This window comes from Bufo bufo, chromosome 2 (genome assembly GCF_905171765.1).
Source record: "Bufo bufo chromosome 2, aBufBuf1.1, whole genome shotgun sequence".
In the NCBI taxonomy this organism is placed as follows: domain Eukaryota; kingdom Metazoa; phylum Chordata; class Amphibia; order Anura; family Bufonidae; genus Bufo; species Bufo bufo.
Window position 1 is genome coordinate 552,014,057 of NC_053390.1, and position 21,992 is coordinate 552,036,048.

Below are 21,992 nucleotides of genomic sequence, written 5' to 3' on the forward strand. Positions count from 1 at the left end.
ATGTGTGCTGTCCATGATCTCCATGGACCACTCACACATCCATTGACTTTATTGTGTGTATTCACACATCAGTGGTTTTCCAAGGACCATGGGTCTGTGGTGACACCACGGAAGCATGCCTTTTGCATGTGATTACGGATCTCTACACACATTATAGTCTATGGGTCCTTGAAAACCACACATACAACGCGCATGCCATCTGTGTTTGGTCCATAGTTTTCACAGACCATTGGTAGAAGTTTTGGAAATTCATTTTTGGCCTAGCAATGTCCGTGGAATAAGGATGACACATGGAGGGCAAAAAACAGGCTAGTGAACCAAACATGGATTCTTTGTTGACATCTTTAAGGATGAACCATTTACCATCTTGCCATGGATGTCATCATGGACATGGACTTGTGAAAGAGGCCTAATAATTGCACAACTTTAGAATAAGACCTCTTTCACTATGTTCATTAGGCTCTAGAGACCATTTAGTGGCCTTTCTCTGGGGTGCTAGCAGGACGTTACATGTGAGGGAATAGGGACTTTTTATTTTCATTCCAACAGTGCAGTACTTTTTGTACCACTCCATTAGTTCTTTTAAAGAGGACCTGTCACCAGTTTGAAAACGTAAACCATGCACTTGCCTTAATTGCTGCCAATCCTATGAATACCCTGATTTTATTTTTATGTCTTATGACCCCTTGTTCCAGAGATGGGGGGAGGGGGGGCAGTTTGTGCCCTATATGTATATAGGGCTATGGTGTGCCAAGGTGGTGCTTACAGGACTTATCTCTGGAGGTGGAGTCTTGCTCATTGCTGTAACGCTGTTCAGCAAGTCCAGACAGCATCAGAGCGGCATCTTCCCGAGTCAGTATGTAGAGACCATTGTCTCCTTGAGATAAGGCACTCTCTTCACTGCCATTCAGACCAGCAGGAGTCATATCTGCTGGTGATGTGCAGATGCAACCTTTTTCTAATGCTGTAAGTGAATGGGGTTGACTGCAGTTCACAGGATAGACTGGATGGCGGAGTACACCACTGTGCAGGGAAAACTTAGCAGTAGTGTAGCGCTAAACCAGCACTGCGTTCCTTTCATTGTCTGAATCAGTGGTTATTCCAGAGGTCAGAACTCCACCAATAATAAAGTTATGGCATATCACTGTATAACATAGGAAAACCCCTTTAATACATTCGACACAACTAAGGCTACTTTCACACTCGCGTTTGGTGCGGATCTGTCATGGATCTGCACAGACGGATCCGTTCAGATAATACAAAGGTCTGCATCCGTTCAGAATGGATCCGTTTGTATTAGGCTACTTTCACACTCACGTTTGGTGCGGATCCGTGATGGATCTGCACAAACGCTTCCGTTCAGATAATACAACCGCATGCATCTGTTCAGAATGGATCCGTTTGTATTATCTGTAACATAGCCGTCTTGAACACCATTGACAGTTAATGGGGGACGGATCCGTCAGGCGGCAAGCAGCGTTTTGGTGTCCGCCTCCAGAACGGAATGGAGGAGGAACGGAGGCAAACTGATGCATTCTGAATGGATCCTTATCCATTCAGAATGCATTGAGGATAAACTGATCTGTTTTGGACCGCTTGTGAGATCTCTGAACGGATCTCACAAACGAAAAGACAAAACGCCAGCGTGAAAGTAGCCTAAAATATAACATTTTTCACTTTCAAATACACCATAAAATCATAAAATGGTACAGGAACAATCGTTTCTCACTATTTCTTTAGAATTTCTTAGCTTTTTTAAATAGTGGCATTTCAGTTATCTGACCTGTGGCAAGGTTGTGCTTGTGTTATGTAGATCAATCATAGCTAGAGAAGGGATACGAGACTCTGGTATCATCTTGTTTTCTTTCCTCACAAGCTTGGAGCTACGGACTAGAAAAATAAGAAGTAAATTAACATCACAAATATTTTAGTAATAACATTTATATACTGTAGGTAGGCAATGCCGATGTTCTGGATATCAAGCTTGCTTGTTTTCTCTCTGGAAATGATTACCTCATCATATCTGCATGTGGAATAATGTCTCACATTGCCTACACTAAGAGGGAATACATGCTAATTAATGGCCTCTAATAGGTACCTGCATGACTTATTCCCCACATAACACATTTAATCCCAAGAGAGCCACAATGCACAAACAAAGGAGACACGCTGTGGTTAAGTTATATCCGATTCCTTAACTGGAGAACTATTGACAACGTGTTGGTCTAACCATGGAGAACAACAGTTTAGTCCTTGTCCACACTTATATTAATTCTTTTCTACCAGACTTGCTCTTTACAGTGATGTTTTGACCTTATTTGACCTCACTACAGCCTCCAATGACTGGTTATCAGAGCTGCCAATGACTGGTCACCACATCTGCCACTTCGTTGCTGTAGTATGGTATATTAGTTGTTATTTTATCCAGACATCAGCCACATCCCTCTATTACAGATCCTTTTGGCATCACAGACCTCTCCTGTATTTATCAGCAGAACTTTAATGTATCCTACTCAATAATCACCACCTACTTTCATCCTTAAATAGGTTGTGCAAAATTTTAAATGTATCCCCTATCCACAGAATCCAATCAGATGGGGTCTAACCACTGGGACCTCCACTAATCATGATCATCAATCCGTATGAATAGACTGGTAGTTGAGCAGGCATACTGCCACTTCATTCATCTATCTTGGACTGCCTGAGATTGCCAATCTCTTCCTTCTGCAGCCCCATAGGGATGAACGGAGTGGCAGTGTGGCCACTGCTCCATTCATATACGGGGACACAGGACCCCCATTTTTGTGATCAATGAGGGGGGGTCTCAGCAGTTGGACCCTCCACCAGTCAGACTCTTTTTTCCTATCCTGTGGATATGGGATACATTTAAATCTTGCAACAAACCTTTTAAGGTTCTGTCCTGGGAGCCCTCCTCTTCTGATTCTGGCAGTGGACAGATAAAAAAAAAATCACATTCCAATACCACATAAATTTACCTCTCTTGCCCATATACTACCTTTCTGTCATGCTCTAGTGTGGAAGGGAAACCCCCACACCGAACATAAGAGGGAAAGGGAAATGGAAATAAGTCTGAAAACTAGGGAAGGAAGATGGACACCTCCTAGTGAAAACCCTAATGAAAGGCCTGACTGAGTACCAGTATGAACAGACCCCAGAGGTAGTTGAGTTCATATACAGGAATACCTAAAGTCCTATCTAACCCTAAAGGACTCCGGTACTAATGACAGGAATGAGACATCCTGTTCCTCCAAAAGGAAGGATGAACGTGAGTCTCCCTAAGGCCTAGTACAAAACAACAAAGAAATGCAACACACAGAATAGCCAAAATACAAAGGGAAAGGTAACACTTAACTTCCAACAAGCTATGGCAGCACCAGGAACTCAGCCGAGATCCAAACACCAGCCGACCACTGGTCCAACTGACGCTATAAACCGCCCAGCATTGTGGGAGAGACAACTATAAATAGGGAAAGTTAAATGACCACAATAGCAACACCTGGAGGTTAAGGGTGTGGCCAGTACAGAAACAACACAGACGCCTATCGATCCACAAGGTAAACATGTCAAACCAAACCACGTGTTGCCAGTCTCAATGATCTCCTGCCACTCACTGTCGCGGGGACGTCCGTATGTCTTGGTACGTCCGTGACAGTACCCCCATCTACGAGTGACCTCCGGGCACCCAGGACCGACCTTATTCAGGTGAGACCTGTGAAAAGCTTTCACCAAATGACTGGCATTTACGTCAGATGCCGGTACCCACATCGTCTCATCAGGTCCATAACCCTTCCAGTGAACAAGATACTGAAGAGATCTACGGAGAGCTCTAGAGTCAATTATTTTGGCGATCTGGAATTCCAAACTACCGTCCACCATGACAGGAGTGGGTGGCAAGGAAGACGGCTCCAAAGGTTCAACATATCTCTTCAACAAAGATTTATAAAACACATGATATATTTTCAGAACCTGAGGAAGTTTAAGACGAAAAGCTACAGGATTAATAATGGCACGGATCTTATATGGACCAATAAACCTTGGACCCAACTTCTAAGAAAGTACCTTCAATTTAATGTTTCTTGTGGACAGCCACACCAAATTACCCACTCTTAGGTCCAGACCCTTCATATGTCTCCTGTAAGCCACATGTTTATACTTGTTGCCCATATTAATCAAGTTATTTTGAATTTTCCACCATATAGATAATAATGATGACGAAAAACGTTCCTCCTCAGGAATACCAGAAGTATCTGAACCAGAAAAAGTGCCAAACTGCAGGTGAAACCCATATGCCCCAAAAAACAGCGACTTACCAGTGGACTCCTGTCTACGATTATTTATGGCAAACTATACCAAAGACAAAAACAAGGACCACCTGGTTCTCAGAGACAAAACATCTTAAGTAAGTCTCCAGGATCTGATTAGAGCGCTCCGTCTGTCCGTTCGACTGAGGATTAAAAGCCGAAGAAAAAGACAGTTGTACCCCCAGCCGAGTACAGAATGCCTTTCAGAATCTGGACACAAACTGAGTCCCACGATCCGAAACCGATTCAGATGGAATGCCATGGAGCTTCTCAATTTTAGCAACAAACACTTGAGCAAGTGTTTTAGCATTAGATAGGCCAGACAACGCTATAAAGTGCACCATTTTACTAAAAGGATCAACCACCACCAAAATAACTGTCTTTCCTAACGAATTAGGCAGATCAGTGATAAAATCCATAGATAAATGACTCCATGGTCTGGATGGGATAGGCAACGAAAGTAAGGATCCGGAAGGTCGAGTATGTGTCACCTTAGCGCGTGCACAGACACTACAGGCCAACACCTAGTCCTCAACACACTTACGCAACCCAGCCACCAGAATCTACAAGAGATGAGGGCGGTAGTAGATCTGCTCCCAGGGTGTACTGTAAGCACTGTACAGTGATGTTCCACAAACACCTTGTAACGCAATTCCGATGGCACAAACAATTTCCCAGAGGGGCAAGAATCCGGTGCGTCTCCCTGGGTCTCTAACACCTTCACCTCTAGGTCAGGGTATAGGGCGGATATCACCACCCCTTCCGATAGAATAGGATTCGGATTTTCAAAATCACCACCTCCAGGAAAACTACGTGACAAGGCATCTGCCTTGATGTTCTTAACCCCAGGACGATAAGTGACAGTGAAATTGAATCTGGTGAAAAACAAAGACCATCTGGCCTGCCTCGGGTACAGTCGTTTAGCCGACTCCAGGTAAGCCAGGTTTTTGTGATCTGTGAACACCGTGATTGGATGAATCGCCCCTTCCAACCAATGATGCCATTCCTCAAAAGCCAGCTTAATAGGCAGTAACTCTCTGTTACCCACATCGTAGTTTCTCTCTGCGGAAGAGAGTTTTTTAGAGAAAGGCACATGGACGCCATTTACCAGGTGAAGGGCCCTGCGATACAACTTCTCCTACTCCTACCTCGGACGCGTCCACTTCTTCAATGAAAGATTGTGATACATCCGGCTGCACCAATATAGGGGCAGAAGAGAATCACTCCTTAAAGGGAACCTGTTTTGCATTCCGTCATAATAGGAGTCTATGGGCTGCATAATGGATCCATCTGGTTTCCGTTATGTAGGAGAGGAATTGTCCCAATCTACCACCAGTAAAGGAGTGGCATACAAAGTAAATTAACATCTCAAGACAGATGTGTAAGACTTAACCGCAGAAAAAGCTTGCAACGCCGAATCAGACCACAGTGAGACATCCGTCCCTGTCATGTCAGTTAAGGGTTTCACCACTGTCGAATAGTTCTGAATACATTTTCGGTAATAATTGGTGAACTACAAAAACGCATAAGAGCCTTCAGATTTTCAGGTCGATCCCAGTCCAATACAGCAGAGACTTTCTCCGGATCCATTCGAAAGCCTGAAGACAACAAGTATCCCAAAAATTGCACCTCGTGTACAGCAAAAACACACTTTTGCATACAATTTATTATCCCTTAGGATCTACAACACCTGTCTAACGTGATCCTGATGTATCTCCATTTCTAGAGAATAAATTAGTATGTCATCCAAATACACGACTACAAACCTCCCCACCAGGTGATGAAAATTTTTATTCACAAAATGCTGGAAAACCGCAGGAGCATTTGTCAACCCAAAAGGCATGACCAGGTTATCAAAGACCCTCAGGAGTATTGAAAGCTGTCTTCCATTGATCCCCTTCCTTGATCCTGACCAGATTATATGCCCCCCTTAAGTCCAACTTGAAGAAAACCTTGGCACCAACAATCTGGTTAAACAAATCAGGAATCAAAGAATGGGGGTAAGGATCACAGACAGTAATCCGATTGAGTTCACGGAAATCCAGACATAGCCGAAGACCTCCGTCTTTTTTTTTTTTTAAAACCTGCTGCCACTAGAGATTTGAAAGGTCTTGTGTGTCCTTTAGCCAAACTCTCTCGGTAAAATACTATCTCATGGCCAGTCTTTCAGTTCCATAAAGGTTATACAACCTAGATTTGGGCAACTTAGCTCCAGGAATAAGGTTGATAAGACAATTATATTCCCAATGTGGAGGTAAATCCTGGCATCCACTCTCAGAAAATATGTTGGCAAAATCAGATATAAATGAAGGCAAACCCTTAGTAGTTAAAACAGAAAAAGATGTATTAAGATAATTGTCAACATAATATTCACCCCAATCCCGAATCTGTCTAGCTTGCCAATCGATGGTTGGATTGTGCTTGCTCAACCACGGCAAACCCAAAACCACCGGAGCAGGGAGACCCTCCAACATAAAAAAATGAGATAAATTCCTGATGAAAGTCACCCATTCTTAATCTGATATCATGCACCACTTGTGATATACACTTCTGAGCTAGAGGTGCAGAATCAATAGCAAAAATTTAAATATTTTTCTCTAATGCACTCGGTGACAACCCGTGCATACAGACGAACTGAGCATCAATCAGGTTCACTACTGCCCCACTGTCGATAAACACCTCAATCCCCACAGTTTTTTACTTTATCGCCACCTCAGCAGTCAGGAGAAATCGGGTATTACCAGTCAAAGACAAATGCACATTTTCTGACTCTCCTCTTACCCCTCCAAGAGTCAGATGGGAATTAAACATCCTTTCTATTTACGCTGAATGTATGGACATACTCCGATAAAATGTCCCTCCTGTCCGCAGAAAAAACACACTCCCTTCTTACGACCAGTATGCTTAAAAGCGGGTCAAGGAGTAGCTCCCCCTAACTGCATGGGTTCGTCCCCAGACCTAAACTCAGGAGTATCTTCAACCAAAGTGTCAGAGGAGGACGATACATCATGTAATAGTACGTCCTGAGAGTGGGGGCCCCTAGATCTTTCTCTCAGGCATCGTCTATCAATGCGTATGGAAAGAGACATAGCAGCCTCCAGAAACACAGGAGTTTCATGAAAGGTCAAAGTGTTCTTCAGCCTCCCTGATAAACACTGACAAAACTGGCTATGGAGAGCCGGATCGTTCCACTGAGTATCCGTAGCCCACCTCCTAAACTCAGAGTAATAAATCTCAGCAGAACGTTGTCCCTGACGAAGGCAACACAGCTTGGTTTCGGCCAGGGATGTCCGATCCGGATCGTCATAGATAAGATCCAAAGCTTTTAAACATTCATCCACTGACCGGAGAGACTGCGATCCGGTCGGCAGAGAAAAAGCCCATGACTGCGCATCCCCCTTAAGCAATGAAATAACCACACCGACTCGCTGTTTCTCATCCCCAGATGAGTGCAGACGTAGCCTAAAATACAGTTTGCATGACTCCCTAAACAAAATGAAATGATCATGTCTCCCAGAGAATCTGTCCGGGAGGGCAACTTTAGGCTCGAGATAGGCCCGGGTTTCCAGCACCACCACCAGGACCAACAGTCTGTGGTCTCTGAATCTGCGAGATGGTCGTGTGGAGATCGGCTACTTCCAAAGACAGCCCTTGCAACTGTCCTGCCAGTGCAGCAATTGGATCCATGGCTGCACTTGAACAAGAAAAAAAAAAATATAACGGTTTGGGCGGTTTATAATGTCACGCTCTAGTGTGGGAGGGAAAACCTCACACCGAACATGGTAAGGAAAGGGAAAAGGAAATAAAGCCTGAAAACTAGGGAAGGAAGATGGACACCCCCTAGTGAAAGCCCTAATCAGAGCCCTGACTGACTACCAGTATGAACAGACCCCAGAGGTAGGTGAGTTCATACACAGGAATACCTAAAGTCCTATCTAACCCTAAAGGAGCCTGGTACTAATGACAAGAATGAAACATCCTGTTCATCCAAAAGGAAGGATGAACGTGAGTCTCCCTAAGTCTAATACAAAACACACAGAAAAGCCAAAATACAAAGGGAAAGGTAACACTTAACTTCCAAAAAGCTATGGCAGCACCAGAAACTCAGCCGAGATCCAAACACCAGCTATCCACAGGTCCAACTGAAGCTATAAACTGCACAGCATTGTGGGAGAGACAACTATAAATAGGGAAAGTTAAATGACCACAATAGCAACACCTGGAGGTTAAAGGGATTCTCCGGGAATTAAGAAAATGAAAATATGTAAATATTACTTTATTATAAATATATTCCCAAATACCTTTCATTAGTTAAAATAGCTCGTTTTGGCCGGGGAGCGATCATTAGGAGAAATAAAAAGGCCACTGTCCTATTAGTACACACAGAACCTGTCCTAATCACACAGAAGGACAAGTTACTTCACAACACTGAGGTTAAAAAGATGCCTAATCCTCCTTTCTGCTCTGCTTGTCAGGGGTAATGGTCCTGAATACAGTTAAGGTTCTTCAGATGAATCTTTGTGGGAATGGAGTTCATGAGGAGACATAAAGTACAGAGAGGATGGACAGGACAGGCTGTGGTAATGTAGACTGCATACAAGAGCTGCTGCCCATTAGCCACATCTGCTCATGAACTCAATTCCAACAGAGATTCAGCTAAAGATCTTATCATCTGTATTCAGGATCATAATCCCTGACAAGCAGAGCAGAGAGGAGGATGAGGCAGCTCTTTACCTCAGTGTTGTGAAGTAACTTGTCCTCCTGGGTGATCAGGACAGGTTTTGAGTGCACTAATAGGACAGTGGGCATTTTATTTCCCTTGATGATTGCTCCCATACAAAATGAACTATTATAGCTATTGTAAGGTATTTGTAAAAGTATTTATAATCAAGTAATATTTAAGTATTTTCACTTTCTTAATTCCCGGAGAACCCCTTTAATGGTGTGGTCATACCAGAAACAACACAGACGCCTATTGATCCACAAGGTAAATATGTCAAACCAAACCACGTGTTGCCAATCTCAAAGATCTCCTGACACTCACTGTCGCGGGGACGTTTGTATGTCTCGGTACGTCTGTGACACTTTGTGATATTCAGAATTTTATAATATGAATCCAAACTCCCCCAGCTTCACAAGTCCGTTGGCAAGGCATAACCTGATTCTTTCCTGTCCTTCAGAAGATACATTCAAGCCCTTGTCACATTCTGCTGCTTCTACTTTATCCTGCTTCTACCATTTCGCTCTCTCTCTTCTCTTAATTTCAGTCAAAATTCTTGTACATGCCCATATCAGCTCCCACCTAGAATACTACAACATCATCCTCTTTGGTTTACCTGCTAACACACTTGCACCCCTATAATCCATAATCAACCTTGCTGTACAGTTAATCCACCTTTCTCCTCAGTCCTCTACTACCTCTAATGTTTTTGCCAGTCCCTCCACTTACATTTCAAAACACTTACAATGGCAGTCTCCAATATTTCCCCTCCATACATCCAGGGGTGCACCTAGCCTTTCTGCTGCCTGAGGCAAAAACTGAACCTAACCCCTTTGCCACAATGAAAGCACTCATTGACGATGGCCCTTCCACTGCCCCCCTCTTGCCCCTACCTAGTGCTGCCTTAGGCAATCGCCTCACCTGGCCTCATTGGTGGTGCACCCCTGCATACATCTCTGCTCTAAACTTCCCTCCTACGTGGTTCCAGTGTTCACAAAACATTTCTCTGCTCTGTACTTATCTTGTCTGATCCTCATGTCATCTTCTCCAAGATCTCTCTAATCCGCCTCCCCTTCTCTGGAATTCACTACCCCAACACTTTAGACTCCCTCTTACTATCCATACTTTCACAAGTGTAACACCCCAGAGTTGTGTTACTAAACTCTTTTACCCCGCTACAATCTCCTAAGAGCATTAACTTTGTCATCTGATATAATTTTACATTATATCCTCACAATTGTGCATTATAAACCACGTTAAATGTATATTGTTGCAATTTCCATGTTCACCAGCAGGTGGCAGCAATGTGTTAGCAAGGACTTAGGTTCAGTTTAGTACATCTAAGCTGGAATAGTTCGTTCCAGCTTAGCTCCCCCTCTGTGAGCAGAGTGGGCTGTGCCCACATCCTGCAGCATGTGGAGAGAAGGAAGTTAGAGTGAGTGTAGCCCACCCCCTGCTAGGGGTAGGGTGTGCGTGTAGGAACTCCCTGAGATAGAGAGGAAAACCAGGATCTTGTCTCGGCTGAGACATTGATCCCCATCCCCAGCCTGAGCCCTGCAGCCTCAGCTGGATGAGGCAAGCAGACAACCTCCAGTTACAGGAAGAAAGCATACCCTGAGAAGATAACTGTTAGTTAAGTCCAGAGACTCAGGAGAAGCCATATTCCTCCTCAGCTAGTCAGTCCCCATACAGCAGAAGATAGAGAGTGCAGAAGCCAAATTCCTGCCACAGTATAGAGCTACAAGCAGACGTCCTTTCCTGCAAGCTCCAGGTTGATAGAGCAGAAGATAAATTCCTGCCAACCATTGCTGAAAACCTGCTGGGACCTAAGACTAAAGCTGTATCTTGCTTGGATGATCAGTAAAGACAAGTTTGAACTTTACCAAAGGTCTGGATCTCAATTTCTGCAGCAAAATCCCTCTATTACTCCTACTAGCACTGCACTCAATTTATTGCTAGTGAGTCAGGAGCCAGGAGTCCAGCCATACCCAGTTAGGAGACACCGTTGACACAATTACCACTGCCATACAGAGACATTACACCACTCTGGCATTCCTAACCTGAGACGTGAGTTATAACACCTTTAAAGGGCCCTGTGATTGTACCCTGCGCACGCTGCAATTGGCATCACGACAAATACTGAACATATTAAACAACCTGTATCCTGACCCACTGCATAAGTGGCGTCAGCATACCCCGTTCCTGCTCATTGCACAAGCAGCCTGAAAACCCACCTTTTCAAAAATTATAAAGCGTGAAAAAACTCTGCCTCCCCTACACAACATCTTCTAACCTCACCTACTGTATCTTGCCATTGTAGATGGTACGCTCTTCCAGGCAGAGTCCACTCTCCGTCTATACCAGTCTTCTTTTTCTATAGTTTATTTACAGTGCCATGAAAGTTAATGAACCAGAGCATCTGCCATGTAAGTATTTACCACTTCTCTGTTGCACACTGATTTAGACACTCTAAATGCATTAAAAGCACACAAAACCCTAAATTCACATAGGTGTACACTATAACTAATCTATAACTATACAATCTGGAAGGGTCTACTTTTTTTTTGGGGGGGGGGGGGTTACCAGGATTAATATGATAACATTAATATTTGTGATATAACATTTATTTAAGATTTTAGGATTTAAAGAACCATGATGAAAATTACTCACCGCTGTGAAGACTGCCAACATCTGTGCTCTTCAGTTCTGGCAAGTGGCCATAGCTGAGCTCTGGTAGTCTCATGTCGGCTCTTGAGAACTCCCATCTTTTCTTGTTTAGTTGCAAAGGGTTCTTGTCATTGCCAATCTGCATGTAAATGCGTTATCAGTACCTGTCATAGTAACATTTTTCTTATACCTTTAAAGGGCATCTGTCAGCAGATTTACACCTATGAAACTGGCTGACCTGTTACATGTGTGCTTGGCAGCTGAAGGCATCTGTGTTGGTCCCATGTTTATATGTGCCCACATTGCTGAGAAAAATGAAGCTTTAATAAATGCAAATGAGTCTCTAAGAGCAATGGGGGCGTTACTGTTACACCTAGAGGCTCTGCTCTCTGCACTTTGATTGACAGGGCCAAGCACACATGCAAAAGGTCAGTTTAAGTACAAATCTGCTGACAGATGCCCTTTAAATGGGGTTCACCCAGAATCAACATTTATCACCTGTCCCCTGGGTGTTCAAGGTCTTCCATTGCTCCTTGCTACATGACTGTAATGAGGAGGAGTTTAAATGGAGTGCTGTTTGAGCATGCACACTCAAAGTCTATTGAACTGACGGAGCCGAACAATGTACTCTGCTACCTTCGTCAATGAGAGTATTTCAGTTCACCTATCTTCTGTGTACAGGTTCTTCTCAGAAAATTAGCATATTGTGATAAAGTTCATTATTTTCTGTAATGTACTGATAAACATTAGACTTTCATATATTTTAGATTCATTACACACAACTGAAGTAGTTCAAGCCTTTTCTTGTTTTAATATTGATGATTTTGGCATACAGCTCATGAAAACCCAAAATTCCTATCTAAAAAAATTAGCATATCATGAAAAGGTTCTCTAAACGAGCTATTAACCTAATCATCTGAATCAACTAATTAACTCTAAACACCTGCAAAAGATTCCTGAGGCTTTTAAAAACTCCCAGCCTGGTTCATTACTCAAAACTGCAATCATGGGTAAGACTGTCGACCTGACTGCTGTCCAGAAGGCCATCATTGACACCCTCAAGCAAGAGGGTAAGACACAGAAAGAAATTTCTGAACGAATAGGCTGTTCCCAGAGTGCTGTATCAAGGCACCTCAGTGGGAAGTCTGTGGGAAGGAAAAAGTGTGGCAGAAAACGCTGCACAATGAGAAGAGGTGACCGGACCCTGAGGAAGATTGTGGAGAAGGACCGATTCCAGACCTTGGGGGACCTGCGGAAGCAGTGGACTGAGTCTGGAGTAGAAACATCCAGAGCCACCGTGTACAGGCGTGTGCAGGAAATGGGCTACAGGTGCCGCATTCCCCAGGTCAAGCCACTTTTGAACCAGAAACAGCGGCAGAAGCGCCTGACCTGGGCTACAGAGAAGCAGCACTGGACTGTTGCTCAGTGGTCCAAAGTACTTTTTTTCGGATGAAAGCAAATTTTGCATGTCATTCGGAAATCAAGGTGCCAGAGTCTGGAGGAAGACTGGGGAGAGGGAAATGCCAAAATGCCTGAAGTCCAGTGTCAAGTACCCACAGTCAGTGATGGTCTTGGGTGCCATGTCAGCTGCTGGTGTTGGTGCACTGTGTTTTATCAAGGGCAGGGTCAATGCAGCTAGCTATCAGGAGATTTTGGAGCACTTCATGCTTCCATCTCCTGAAAAGCTTTATGGAGATGAAGATTTCATTTTTCAGCACGACCTGGCACCTGCTCACAGTGCCAAAACCACTGGTAAATGGTTTACTGACTATGGTATTACTGTGCTCAATTGGCCTGCCAACTCTCCTGACCTGAACCCCATAGAGAATCTGTGGGATATTGGGAAGAGAAAGTTGAGAGACGCAAGACCCAACACTCTGGATGAGCTTAAGGCCGCTATCGAAGCATCCTGGGCCTCCATAACACCTCAGCAGTGCCACAGGCTGATTGCCTCCATGCCACGCCGCATTGAAGCAGTCATTTCTGCAAAAGGATTCCCGACCAAGTATTGAGTGCATAACTGAACTTAATTATTTGAAGGTTGACTTTTTTTGTATTAAAAACACTTTTCTTTTATTGGTCGGATGAAATATGCTAATTTTTTGAGATAGGAATTTTGGGTTTTCATGAGCTGTATGCCAAAATCATCAATATTAAAACAAGAAAAGGCTTGAACTACTTCAGTTGTGTGTAATGAATCTAAAATATATGAAAGTCTAATGTTTATCAGTACATTACAGAAAATAATGAACTTTATCACAATATGCTAATTTTCTGAGAAGAACCTGTATATGTGCCTATTCGTTGCGAGGACCACCTCCATAGAAGACACTTTTCATTGCAGTTATGGAATGCTTGTCTCAGGTGTGAAATACAACATATGCTTTTATTTTTTAGATGCAAAAAGTATTATAGAGTCAAACTTACCAGTGTTGTAACGTTCTGTCTGTAACCGGGGGAAGGCTTTCCTCCATGTTTTTTTAAAGAATTGACAAACATTTTCCCTCTTTCTTCTCCTCTTCAAGTAAACAAAAAGGTAACTTATTAGGTAGTTGGTAACAGAGCCGACAGATAATAGCATGAGAGAAATCTAACATCCTGTTGTAAAGGACATTAGCGCTCGGTCGGGATCATGCACAGTCAGAGTGAACGCCATTGTGTTCCGTAATTTCATAATTATCTCAACAGAGAGGACTGTGTGGCTTTTACCAAACACGTGGTCCTTCGAGAGCACTACCCTACTGTACCTCAACTACTGTACTATTCCCCTCTCCCTTTTATGTGTCATGATAAAACAGTTTCACTAAAGACAGCAGAATTATATCCATGCTGAAAACCTGACGGATCCCATTATAGTCATTGTGACATAACGGATGCATATGCTGGATCTGGTGATTGCAGTATTTTATTCCTATGCTGGCACATAATAACGGAATTTTGGCACATATGTGAATTTAGCCTATGCAATATATAGAGATTTTATTGCACTGCTGGTGTCGCATGCTGCACACTGTAATCTATAATGGAAAAGCCTGCCATACATTAGATAAAGCTCATTTGCAACCACTGTGTTGTGATCTAATGTGCATGGGAGGCTATCGACCATCTCTGGATGGCAGGTATTGGGGGACAGAAAGACTAATGTATGTTTTCAACATGCCAATCCTTTGTTCCAGTAGGAGATAACAGCTGACGGAGGTTCCTTCTCACTCCCTATTGATATAAACAGACATGCTTGGCCAACCAGGCATGCGTTTTTATGGTGGAGTCTGGAAAAGTAGCTGTCAGATATGAACAAAGAAACGTGCAATATTATCGCATCCATTATTTATTACTACATCTATTTGACTTAGATATTATTCCACAGGAACCCAATTTGATGTACAAAAAAAGGTACTATCAGGGTCAGTTCACACAGAGTTTTTTCCGCTAATTTTGGAGCGTTTCTGCCTCAAAATCAGCTCCAAATCTGCGGCAAAAACACCTTAAAACAGCCTCCCATTCATTTTAATTGGAAGCAGAACTTGCGTATACAAAAAGAAGCAGCATGTCCTATCTTGGGGCAGAATCAGCGCTGATTTCTCCATTCAAATTAATGGGAAGCAGAAAAAAATGCACTATTTGAGATGTGCACATACACGCATTTTTTCACATGTAAATGCGCCACAAAACGCACCCAAAAACGCCTATGGGAAAAGTATTATAGAATTTAATAAAGTAAAAAACTCATCAAAAAATGCACTAATTGTGAGGTGTAAAAATCTGCTTGGATTCAGTTCTGATTTTTCACACGTGTATCAGCCGTGTGAACTGACCCTTTATATTATATAATTATGTATTTTATATTATTCAACATTCCCTCTGCTCACGTACAGTAGTATGGGAAATACTGGTAAGTTATAAAAGCGTACTCTCCGGGTACCTGAAGCTAATGTGGCTTGACATAGATGATGCATTGGTGGAGGACGTCATATGAGGAGAGATGGCAGTAAGATTGTAACTGATTGGCGGAATTATGCCACATGGGCTTTTTTGATGATCTAAGCTGGTGCTGGATTCTTTCAATGCGCTATAAGGGGTTGTTCTGTTCTGATTTGATCCATTAAATAAAATACTAGCATTAGATGCTGCATCGTTCCTCTCACTCTTATCTGTATCCATTTTGATTATCTTGACTTTTAAAGGCTTTGCATCTTTTCCTTTACATTCTATGTTGAAGTCCTGTAACAAAAAAAGGAGAAAAATGGATAGAATTAAAACATGTCAATCTGGATAAAAATGATCTAGTATAATCCACTTTAAAGTAGTTATACCACGTTTAATGTAAAAAAAAAAATGACAGTTAGACGTAATACTTTAATACTTACATACACAATGTATAATAGTACATGACAATCTCTTTCTTTCTAACAAAGCTAGAACCAGCCCTGTACCTCACATGGATCCAGAGATCTCCCCATTCATTGCTTCAATTGCTCCAATATTTTGGGCTGGCATCTCAGGGAGCGTGTCATTTCTCAGAGGCTATGTCCTTTCTCAGGAGTGTGTCCTTTCTGCTACAGCTCTCTCCCTGTAACTGTCACAGCTTCTAACAGTAGGTATGGCTCGTGGCAGTTGTAGAATAGAACTGAGCATGTGTGACCACTTTAGTAGGTAGATGTGCACATTACTAAACGGATTAAACATCAGGGGGTGCCATTACAATGAACTAAAGAGAATATCTCGCAATTGGAGCATTTTGTAACAGAAAATAAATTACAAAAGTAACCAGTTTTTCATGCTGATATTAAAGTAACCTTTAATGGTGGCACAACCCCTTTAAATGAGCATCGCTATGCTCGGTACATCCGAGTGCTCGGCCGAATACTTCGGGTGCTCGAGTACAATTTAATACAATGAAAATCAATGGGAGACCCGAGCATCAAACCAGGCACTCCCTGCTCGGAAGAGAAGAGGGTGTCTGGTTCGCAAAAAAAGTTAGAAATTGATGGAAACCCCATCAAAATGGTTTGGAAACAGCATTAAAAGGATGGCTGGATGCATCTTGGACTCCTCTTATCTACAATAGACAACCACACAAAGGCTATATACCAAAAGCCAGGTATATGCAAGCCATCAATCTATCCATGAGACAGATGACAGGCTTAGCCAGCATACCTTACAATGGCAGCCTTGTGCACTATGAGACATTGCAAACCAGCTCTCATCTGACTGAGAGCTAGTAAGCCTCAAAGTTACTTCAAATCTGTTGGATGGCTTGGGTGGACCTGCACACCTAGATCAATATCATTAGGGAGACAAAAGGTTTTCTGATTGTCCTAACATAATATTCAATAACCTTTCTATACAGTTTTGTCATGTAAAAACTAATTTGCATAAACATGGGCATATAGGAAAGACATGCATGGAAAATTCACGATCTACACTACTCATGAACAGCGCCATCTATTGGTTTCATAGTCTTATGACAAGAGTAATAGTCTTGTCATAAGACTATGAAACCAATAGATGGCGCTGTTCACGAGTCATGAACAGCGCCATCTATTGGTTTCATAGTCTTATGACAAGACTATTAGTGTAGCCTTTTGCTGGGAAAATTTGCGATTAGAATATTCGCAATCTACACTACTCATGAACAGCGCCAGCTATTGATTTTATAGTCTTATGACAAGACTTTTACTCATGTCATAAGACTATGAAACCAATAGATGGCGCTGTTCATCTTGTTGGGGCACTAGTAAGTGGTGCACACTGCTCATCAGAGTCCACACACCGTGTAGCACTCAGTCTATAATAGCCTACGCTAACACTGAGGTGTATATCGGATTGCTGCTATCATTCACACATCTTCTAGCACTTTATCTGCGGTAATATAAGCTTGCTAGAGTGTATCTGAGGACTATTGCCCTGCTTGTAATGACTCATGAACAGCGCCATCTATTGGTTTCATAGTCATAAGACAAAACTATTACTCTTAGATAGACAAAAAAAATGGGTTAAGCAGCACTCCAGGTCCCAATCTGGGGACAGTTGCCAGTTGAAAAATAGATTAGATGGTTCCCGCAGATGGGGATCCTGGCTGGGGGTCCCATAAGGTTACAAATAAATAGAAAATAGCTTGAGAAAGACCAGAGATGGTTGAAACGTTGCTTTCTATATGCTGCTGTTACCAATAAAGTAACCGGCCTTTTCACCAGAGTTCTGTGGATTTTCTATTTATTAGAAAACTATTACTCTTGTCATAAGACTATGAAACCAATAGATGGTGCTGTTCATGAGTAGTGTAGATCGCAAATTTTCCATGCAAATGGTTTTTCAGCTGAAAAACAAGGCAGATTCTGCACATTTGCATGTCTTTCCCATATGCCCATGTTTATGCAAATAATTTTTACATGACAAACCTGTATAGAAAGGTTATTGAGTATTATGTTAGGACAATCAGAAAACCTTTTGTCTCCCTAATGATATTGATCTAGGTGCGCAGGTCCACCCAAGCCATCCAACAGATCTGAAGTAACTTTGAGGCTTACTAGCTCTTAGTCAGATGAGAGCTGGTTTGGAATGTCTCAGTGCACAAGGCTGCTATTGTAAGGTATGCTGACTAAGCCTGTTATCTGTCTCATGGATAGATTGATGTCTTGCACATACGTGGCTTTTGGCATATAGCCTTTGTGTGGTTGTCTATTGTATGTCGTAGATAATAGGGGTCCAAGATGCATCCAGCTATCCTCTTAATGCTGTTTCCAAACCATTTTGATGGGGTTTTCATAAATTTCTAACCTTTTTTTGTGAACCAGACACCCTCTTCTCTTCCGAGCAGGGGGTGCCTGGGGTTCTCTCATTGACTTCCATTGTGCTCGGGTGCTCAGTAGAGCACATGAGCATACAGATGAGTTCAGCCACAGCGTTCGAGCACACGAGCACTTTGGTGCTTAATCAACACTAATGAGCATGCCTTTCAGAGCATGCACAGTGAAATGGGGTATACTTGTTCCAGCTTCATCTGTGCCCTTTGCAGGACACAGAGTAATAATGACTTCAGCAGAGATTCGGGTGAAGTTGCAGCCTCTTTGGGATGTCAATGACAACGCAATAGGCTGATTACAGCATGGACTGCGGGGTGCGTTTTATACTCTGGTCTTAATAAACCCCTGCGCTGGATCGCCAAAGTAATGTAGAGGCGCTGGCCTCTACATAACTTTGGCGTATCCACCACCGATTCTAAATGTAAGACAGCTTCCTTGCTCTCTTGTAACGGGGAGCCGGCGACACGCTCAATCCCTGCAGCACCGCCGGCATCCTCGTCTCCATAGTAACAAGGAGGCAGGGAGGACCCGGCCGGGCATGCCTCCTCAGCGTGGCTGGCATCCTTCATCCCCTAGACAACCAGCAAGGGGGAACTGAGCGCCGATGGCAATGAGTCGGCGCTCAGGTGTTTAGATCTGTTGGACATGGGTCACATGATGCTGGCCATGTCATGTGACCCATTAATTAGACCTATTTAAACAGGTAACCTGCTGGCCACAGGTTGCCTGTGATTGGTCTTATTACCTTACTAGCATTCTCTGCATGTGTGACTTCGTTTGTTTGAGTTCGGCTTGTATTTGACCTTGACCTGGTGTTACCCCTTGTACTGACGCGATCTCTTGGCTCCTGACCTCGGCTTGTATTGACTTTGATTTTGTATTAACCCTTGTGCCTGTGTTACCTCCTGGCTCTTGACCTCGGCTTCCAGTTGTTCCTGTTGTGGTATTTTCCCAGCCTGGGAAATATTGCGCTTCTGTTTGTTCTGTCTTTGTCTTTTGTTTTCTTCCGTCGTTATTTCCTTCCTTTTAGACCCCTGCAAGTATGTAAGCTAGGGACTGCCGCCCAGTTGTACCCCGTGGGTTAGGAGAACTGTGCAAGTAGGTAGGGATAGAGGAGTGGGTGGAGTTTAGGACTGCACTTATCCCTACCTTTTTGTGACATGTCTAACATTTAGATCATTTTCTACTCCTAAACTTTCTTTTATACCTATGCGTAGAAAATGATGAATGAGACATCCCATCCCCTTCCTCGCCCATGACACGCCCCTGGTGAGCGTGGAAGAAGTCGCAGATTTCGGCCAAACATGTCGTGCAGCAGAATCTGCCCCAGATATACGCCACAAAAGTGGCATATATATTTTCGTAATTGACACCTAGTGTGTCTACGCATAGACATGGCAATGCCCAGATGACTAGTAGGAGGTACAGCATGTGCACAAATATAAATAGTTTTTTTTGCATTATTCAATATCAGTATTATATACTGCTAAAGCTGTTAACAAGCTGAATAACTTTTAAGTGGAGGTTTAGCAGAAGAAAGCCACGCACCCAGTTGTGTTCTCGTTTTGCTTTACACATTTATACATTGTGTTGCAATAAAAGATATATACTGTACATTCATGTGGTATACCTGTATGGCCAATGCCTTCTTCTCTCCTGGGTAATCATCTTTCTTGCAGTTCTTTATTTTTCTGGGTGGTGATGGATTGTCTTTAGAGAGCTTTTGGACTTTGACACTGATTTCCTGTGAGAACCTTTTAAGAATGTAATGGAAGTTATTATATTCTGTAGCTACAGTACATATCATGCAACCTGCCTTGGGATCTTTTCATAAAAATTGTTCTTCTGCATATTGAGACATTCCTATCCTAAATTTCTGCTGTGTTATTACATTTAATGATCTACATATAATATTCTTGCATAGTACAAGTGGATCATAGTTATAAAATGGGATATCATTGACCACTTTTTGCATGTTAATATCATACAACATTTGTTCTATTGCTACTCATGCAATTCTACACACAAGGCCATGTCTAGGTAAAGATCATGTCATATTACAAAAAAGTCTATCAAGACATATGGACTTATAATATCCACGTTCAACTATCTGCACGTCGGATGTAACACCTGGAGCCCTCGCCATTCTATTGAAATAAACGGACAGTATCATACTGTAGCTCTTACATAGGGGAATTTGGGCGTGAAATCTAAACTACAGTACAACTAGTCTGTCTGAAAAACCCATGTTCAGCAATCATATCTCAATGCTAAACTTTTTAAAGAGGGCTAATACTCCCGGTGAGCTGTAATTTGAGGGGAAGAGACCTCTAAGATTGGCCTCCATGTTGATTGTCAGTGTAACAAATGGTAGTCCTCAGCAGGAAATCTGTCTATGTTAAAAGGGTTTACAGTATTATTTAAAAATGGCTTTTCTTCCCCAGAAACAGCGCCACACTACTTGTCCATGGGCTGTGCCTAAAACTGCCACTCTGCTTCATTAAAGAGGTTGAATCATCTCAGACAATGGGGGCATATTGCTAGGATATGCCCCCATTGTCTGATAGGTGTGGGTCCCACCTCTGGGACCTGCACCTATCTTGTAAACAGAGCCTTAAAAGTCATGGAGGGCGCACCACGCATGTATGTCCACCACTCAAATTAATTTTTATGGGGCCAACGGAAATAGTCGAGCCAGCGCTCAGCTATTTTCGGAGGCCCCACAGAAATGAATGGAGTGCAACCGCTCATGCGCGGTGAGCCCTCCGTTACTTTCAAGGCTCTGTTTACTAATGATGAACGGCAGGGGCTATATTCGAATTCGCAATATTTCACGAATATTTTATAGAATATTCGTCATATATTCGCGAATTTCAAGAATTTGAGATAATTTTATTGAATGCGAAAAATCGGCAATGTAGAAGTCACGGAATGCGATTTTGTAACGCGAAATACAGGCGTGGGTCACTTTGGCTACATTTTTCAAGCTGGTATAAGTTTCCTGAGACTGGAAAAAATGGTTGGCACGGCAGCACATTAGAATAGCTTTATATGCAGATAGAGTCAAGTGCTCCAATATATTTGCGATTGCGCTAATCGGCAGTGATTAGAATATTTTTTCGCACTACGTGCATCTTCACATTTTAGCAGGTCTGACTACAGATTACTGATTGGTGCACTAAGTATTGTTGTGAACTTGACATTGCTTCCTTCTCATTTGCCCACAAGCAAGAAGCAGAGAGGAATCATGTGTTCAGATGGAAAAAAAATTATGAATATTTGATATAACGAATATATAGCACTATATTCTAAATATTCGCGAATTCTCGAAGTGGCGATAGTCGCAATAAAAATTCGCTATTCTAATATTCGTGCTCAACACTACTGTTTACGAGACAGGTACGGGTTCCAGAGAAGAAAAGCATCCCCACAGCATGATGCTGCCATAACCATGTGTCAGTTTAGGTCGACGGCCAT

At 42.7% G+C, this 21,992-nt stretch overlaps 1 protein-coding gene across 2 annotated transcripts in view; it reads right to left on the minus strand.

Annotated features, from left to right (window-relative positions):
• The window catches only part of CDKL2 (cyclin dependent kinase like 2), an 87,394-nt gene that overhangs the window by 1,422 nt on the left and 63,980 nt on the right, over positions 1-21,992 (minus strand). For both annotated transcript variants that reach the window (XM_040418117.1, XM_040418116.1), the window contains exons 8-12: positions 20,146-20,269; positions 15,632-15,930; positions 14,137-14,227; positions 11,713-11,848; positions 1,784-1,890 (exon numbers count right to left, since the gene is read on the minus strand). In XM_040418117.1, coding sequence (XP_040274051.1) covers positions 1,784-1,890; positions 11,713-11,848; positions 14,137-14,227; positions 15,632-15,930; positions 20,146-20,269 — 757 coding nt within the window. The remainder of the gene's footprint in view (positions 1-1,783; positions 1,891-11,712; positions 11,849-14,136; positions 14,228-15,631; positions 15,931-20,145; positions 20,270-21,992) is intronic.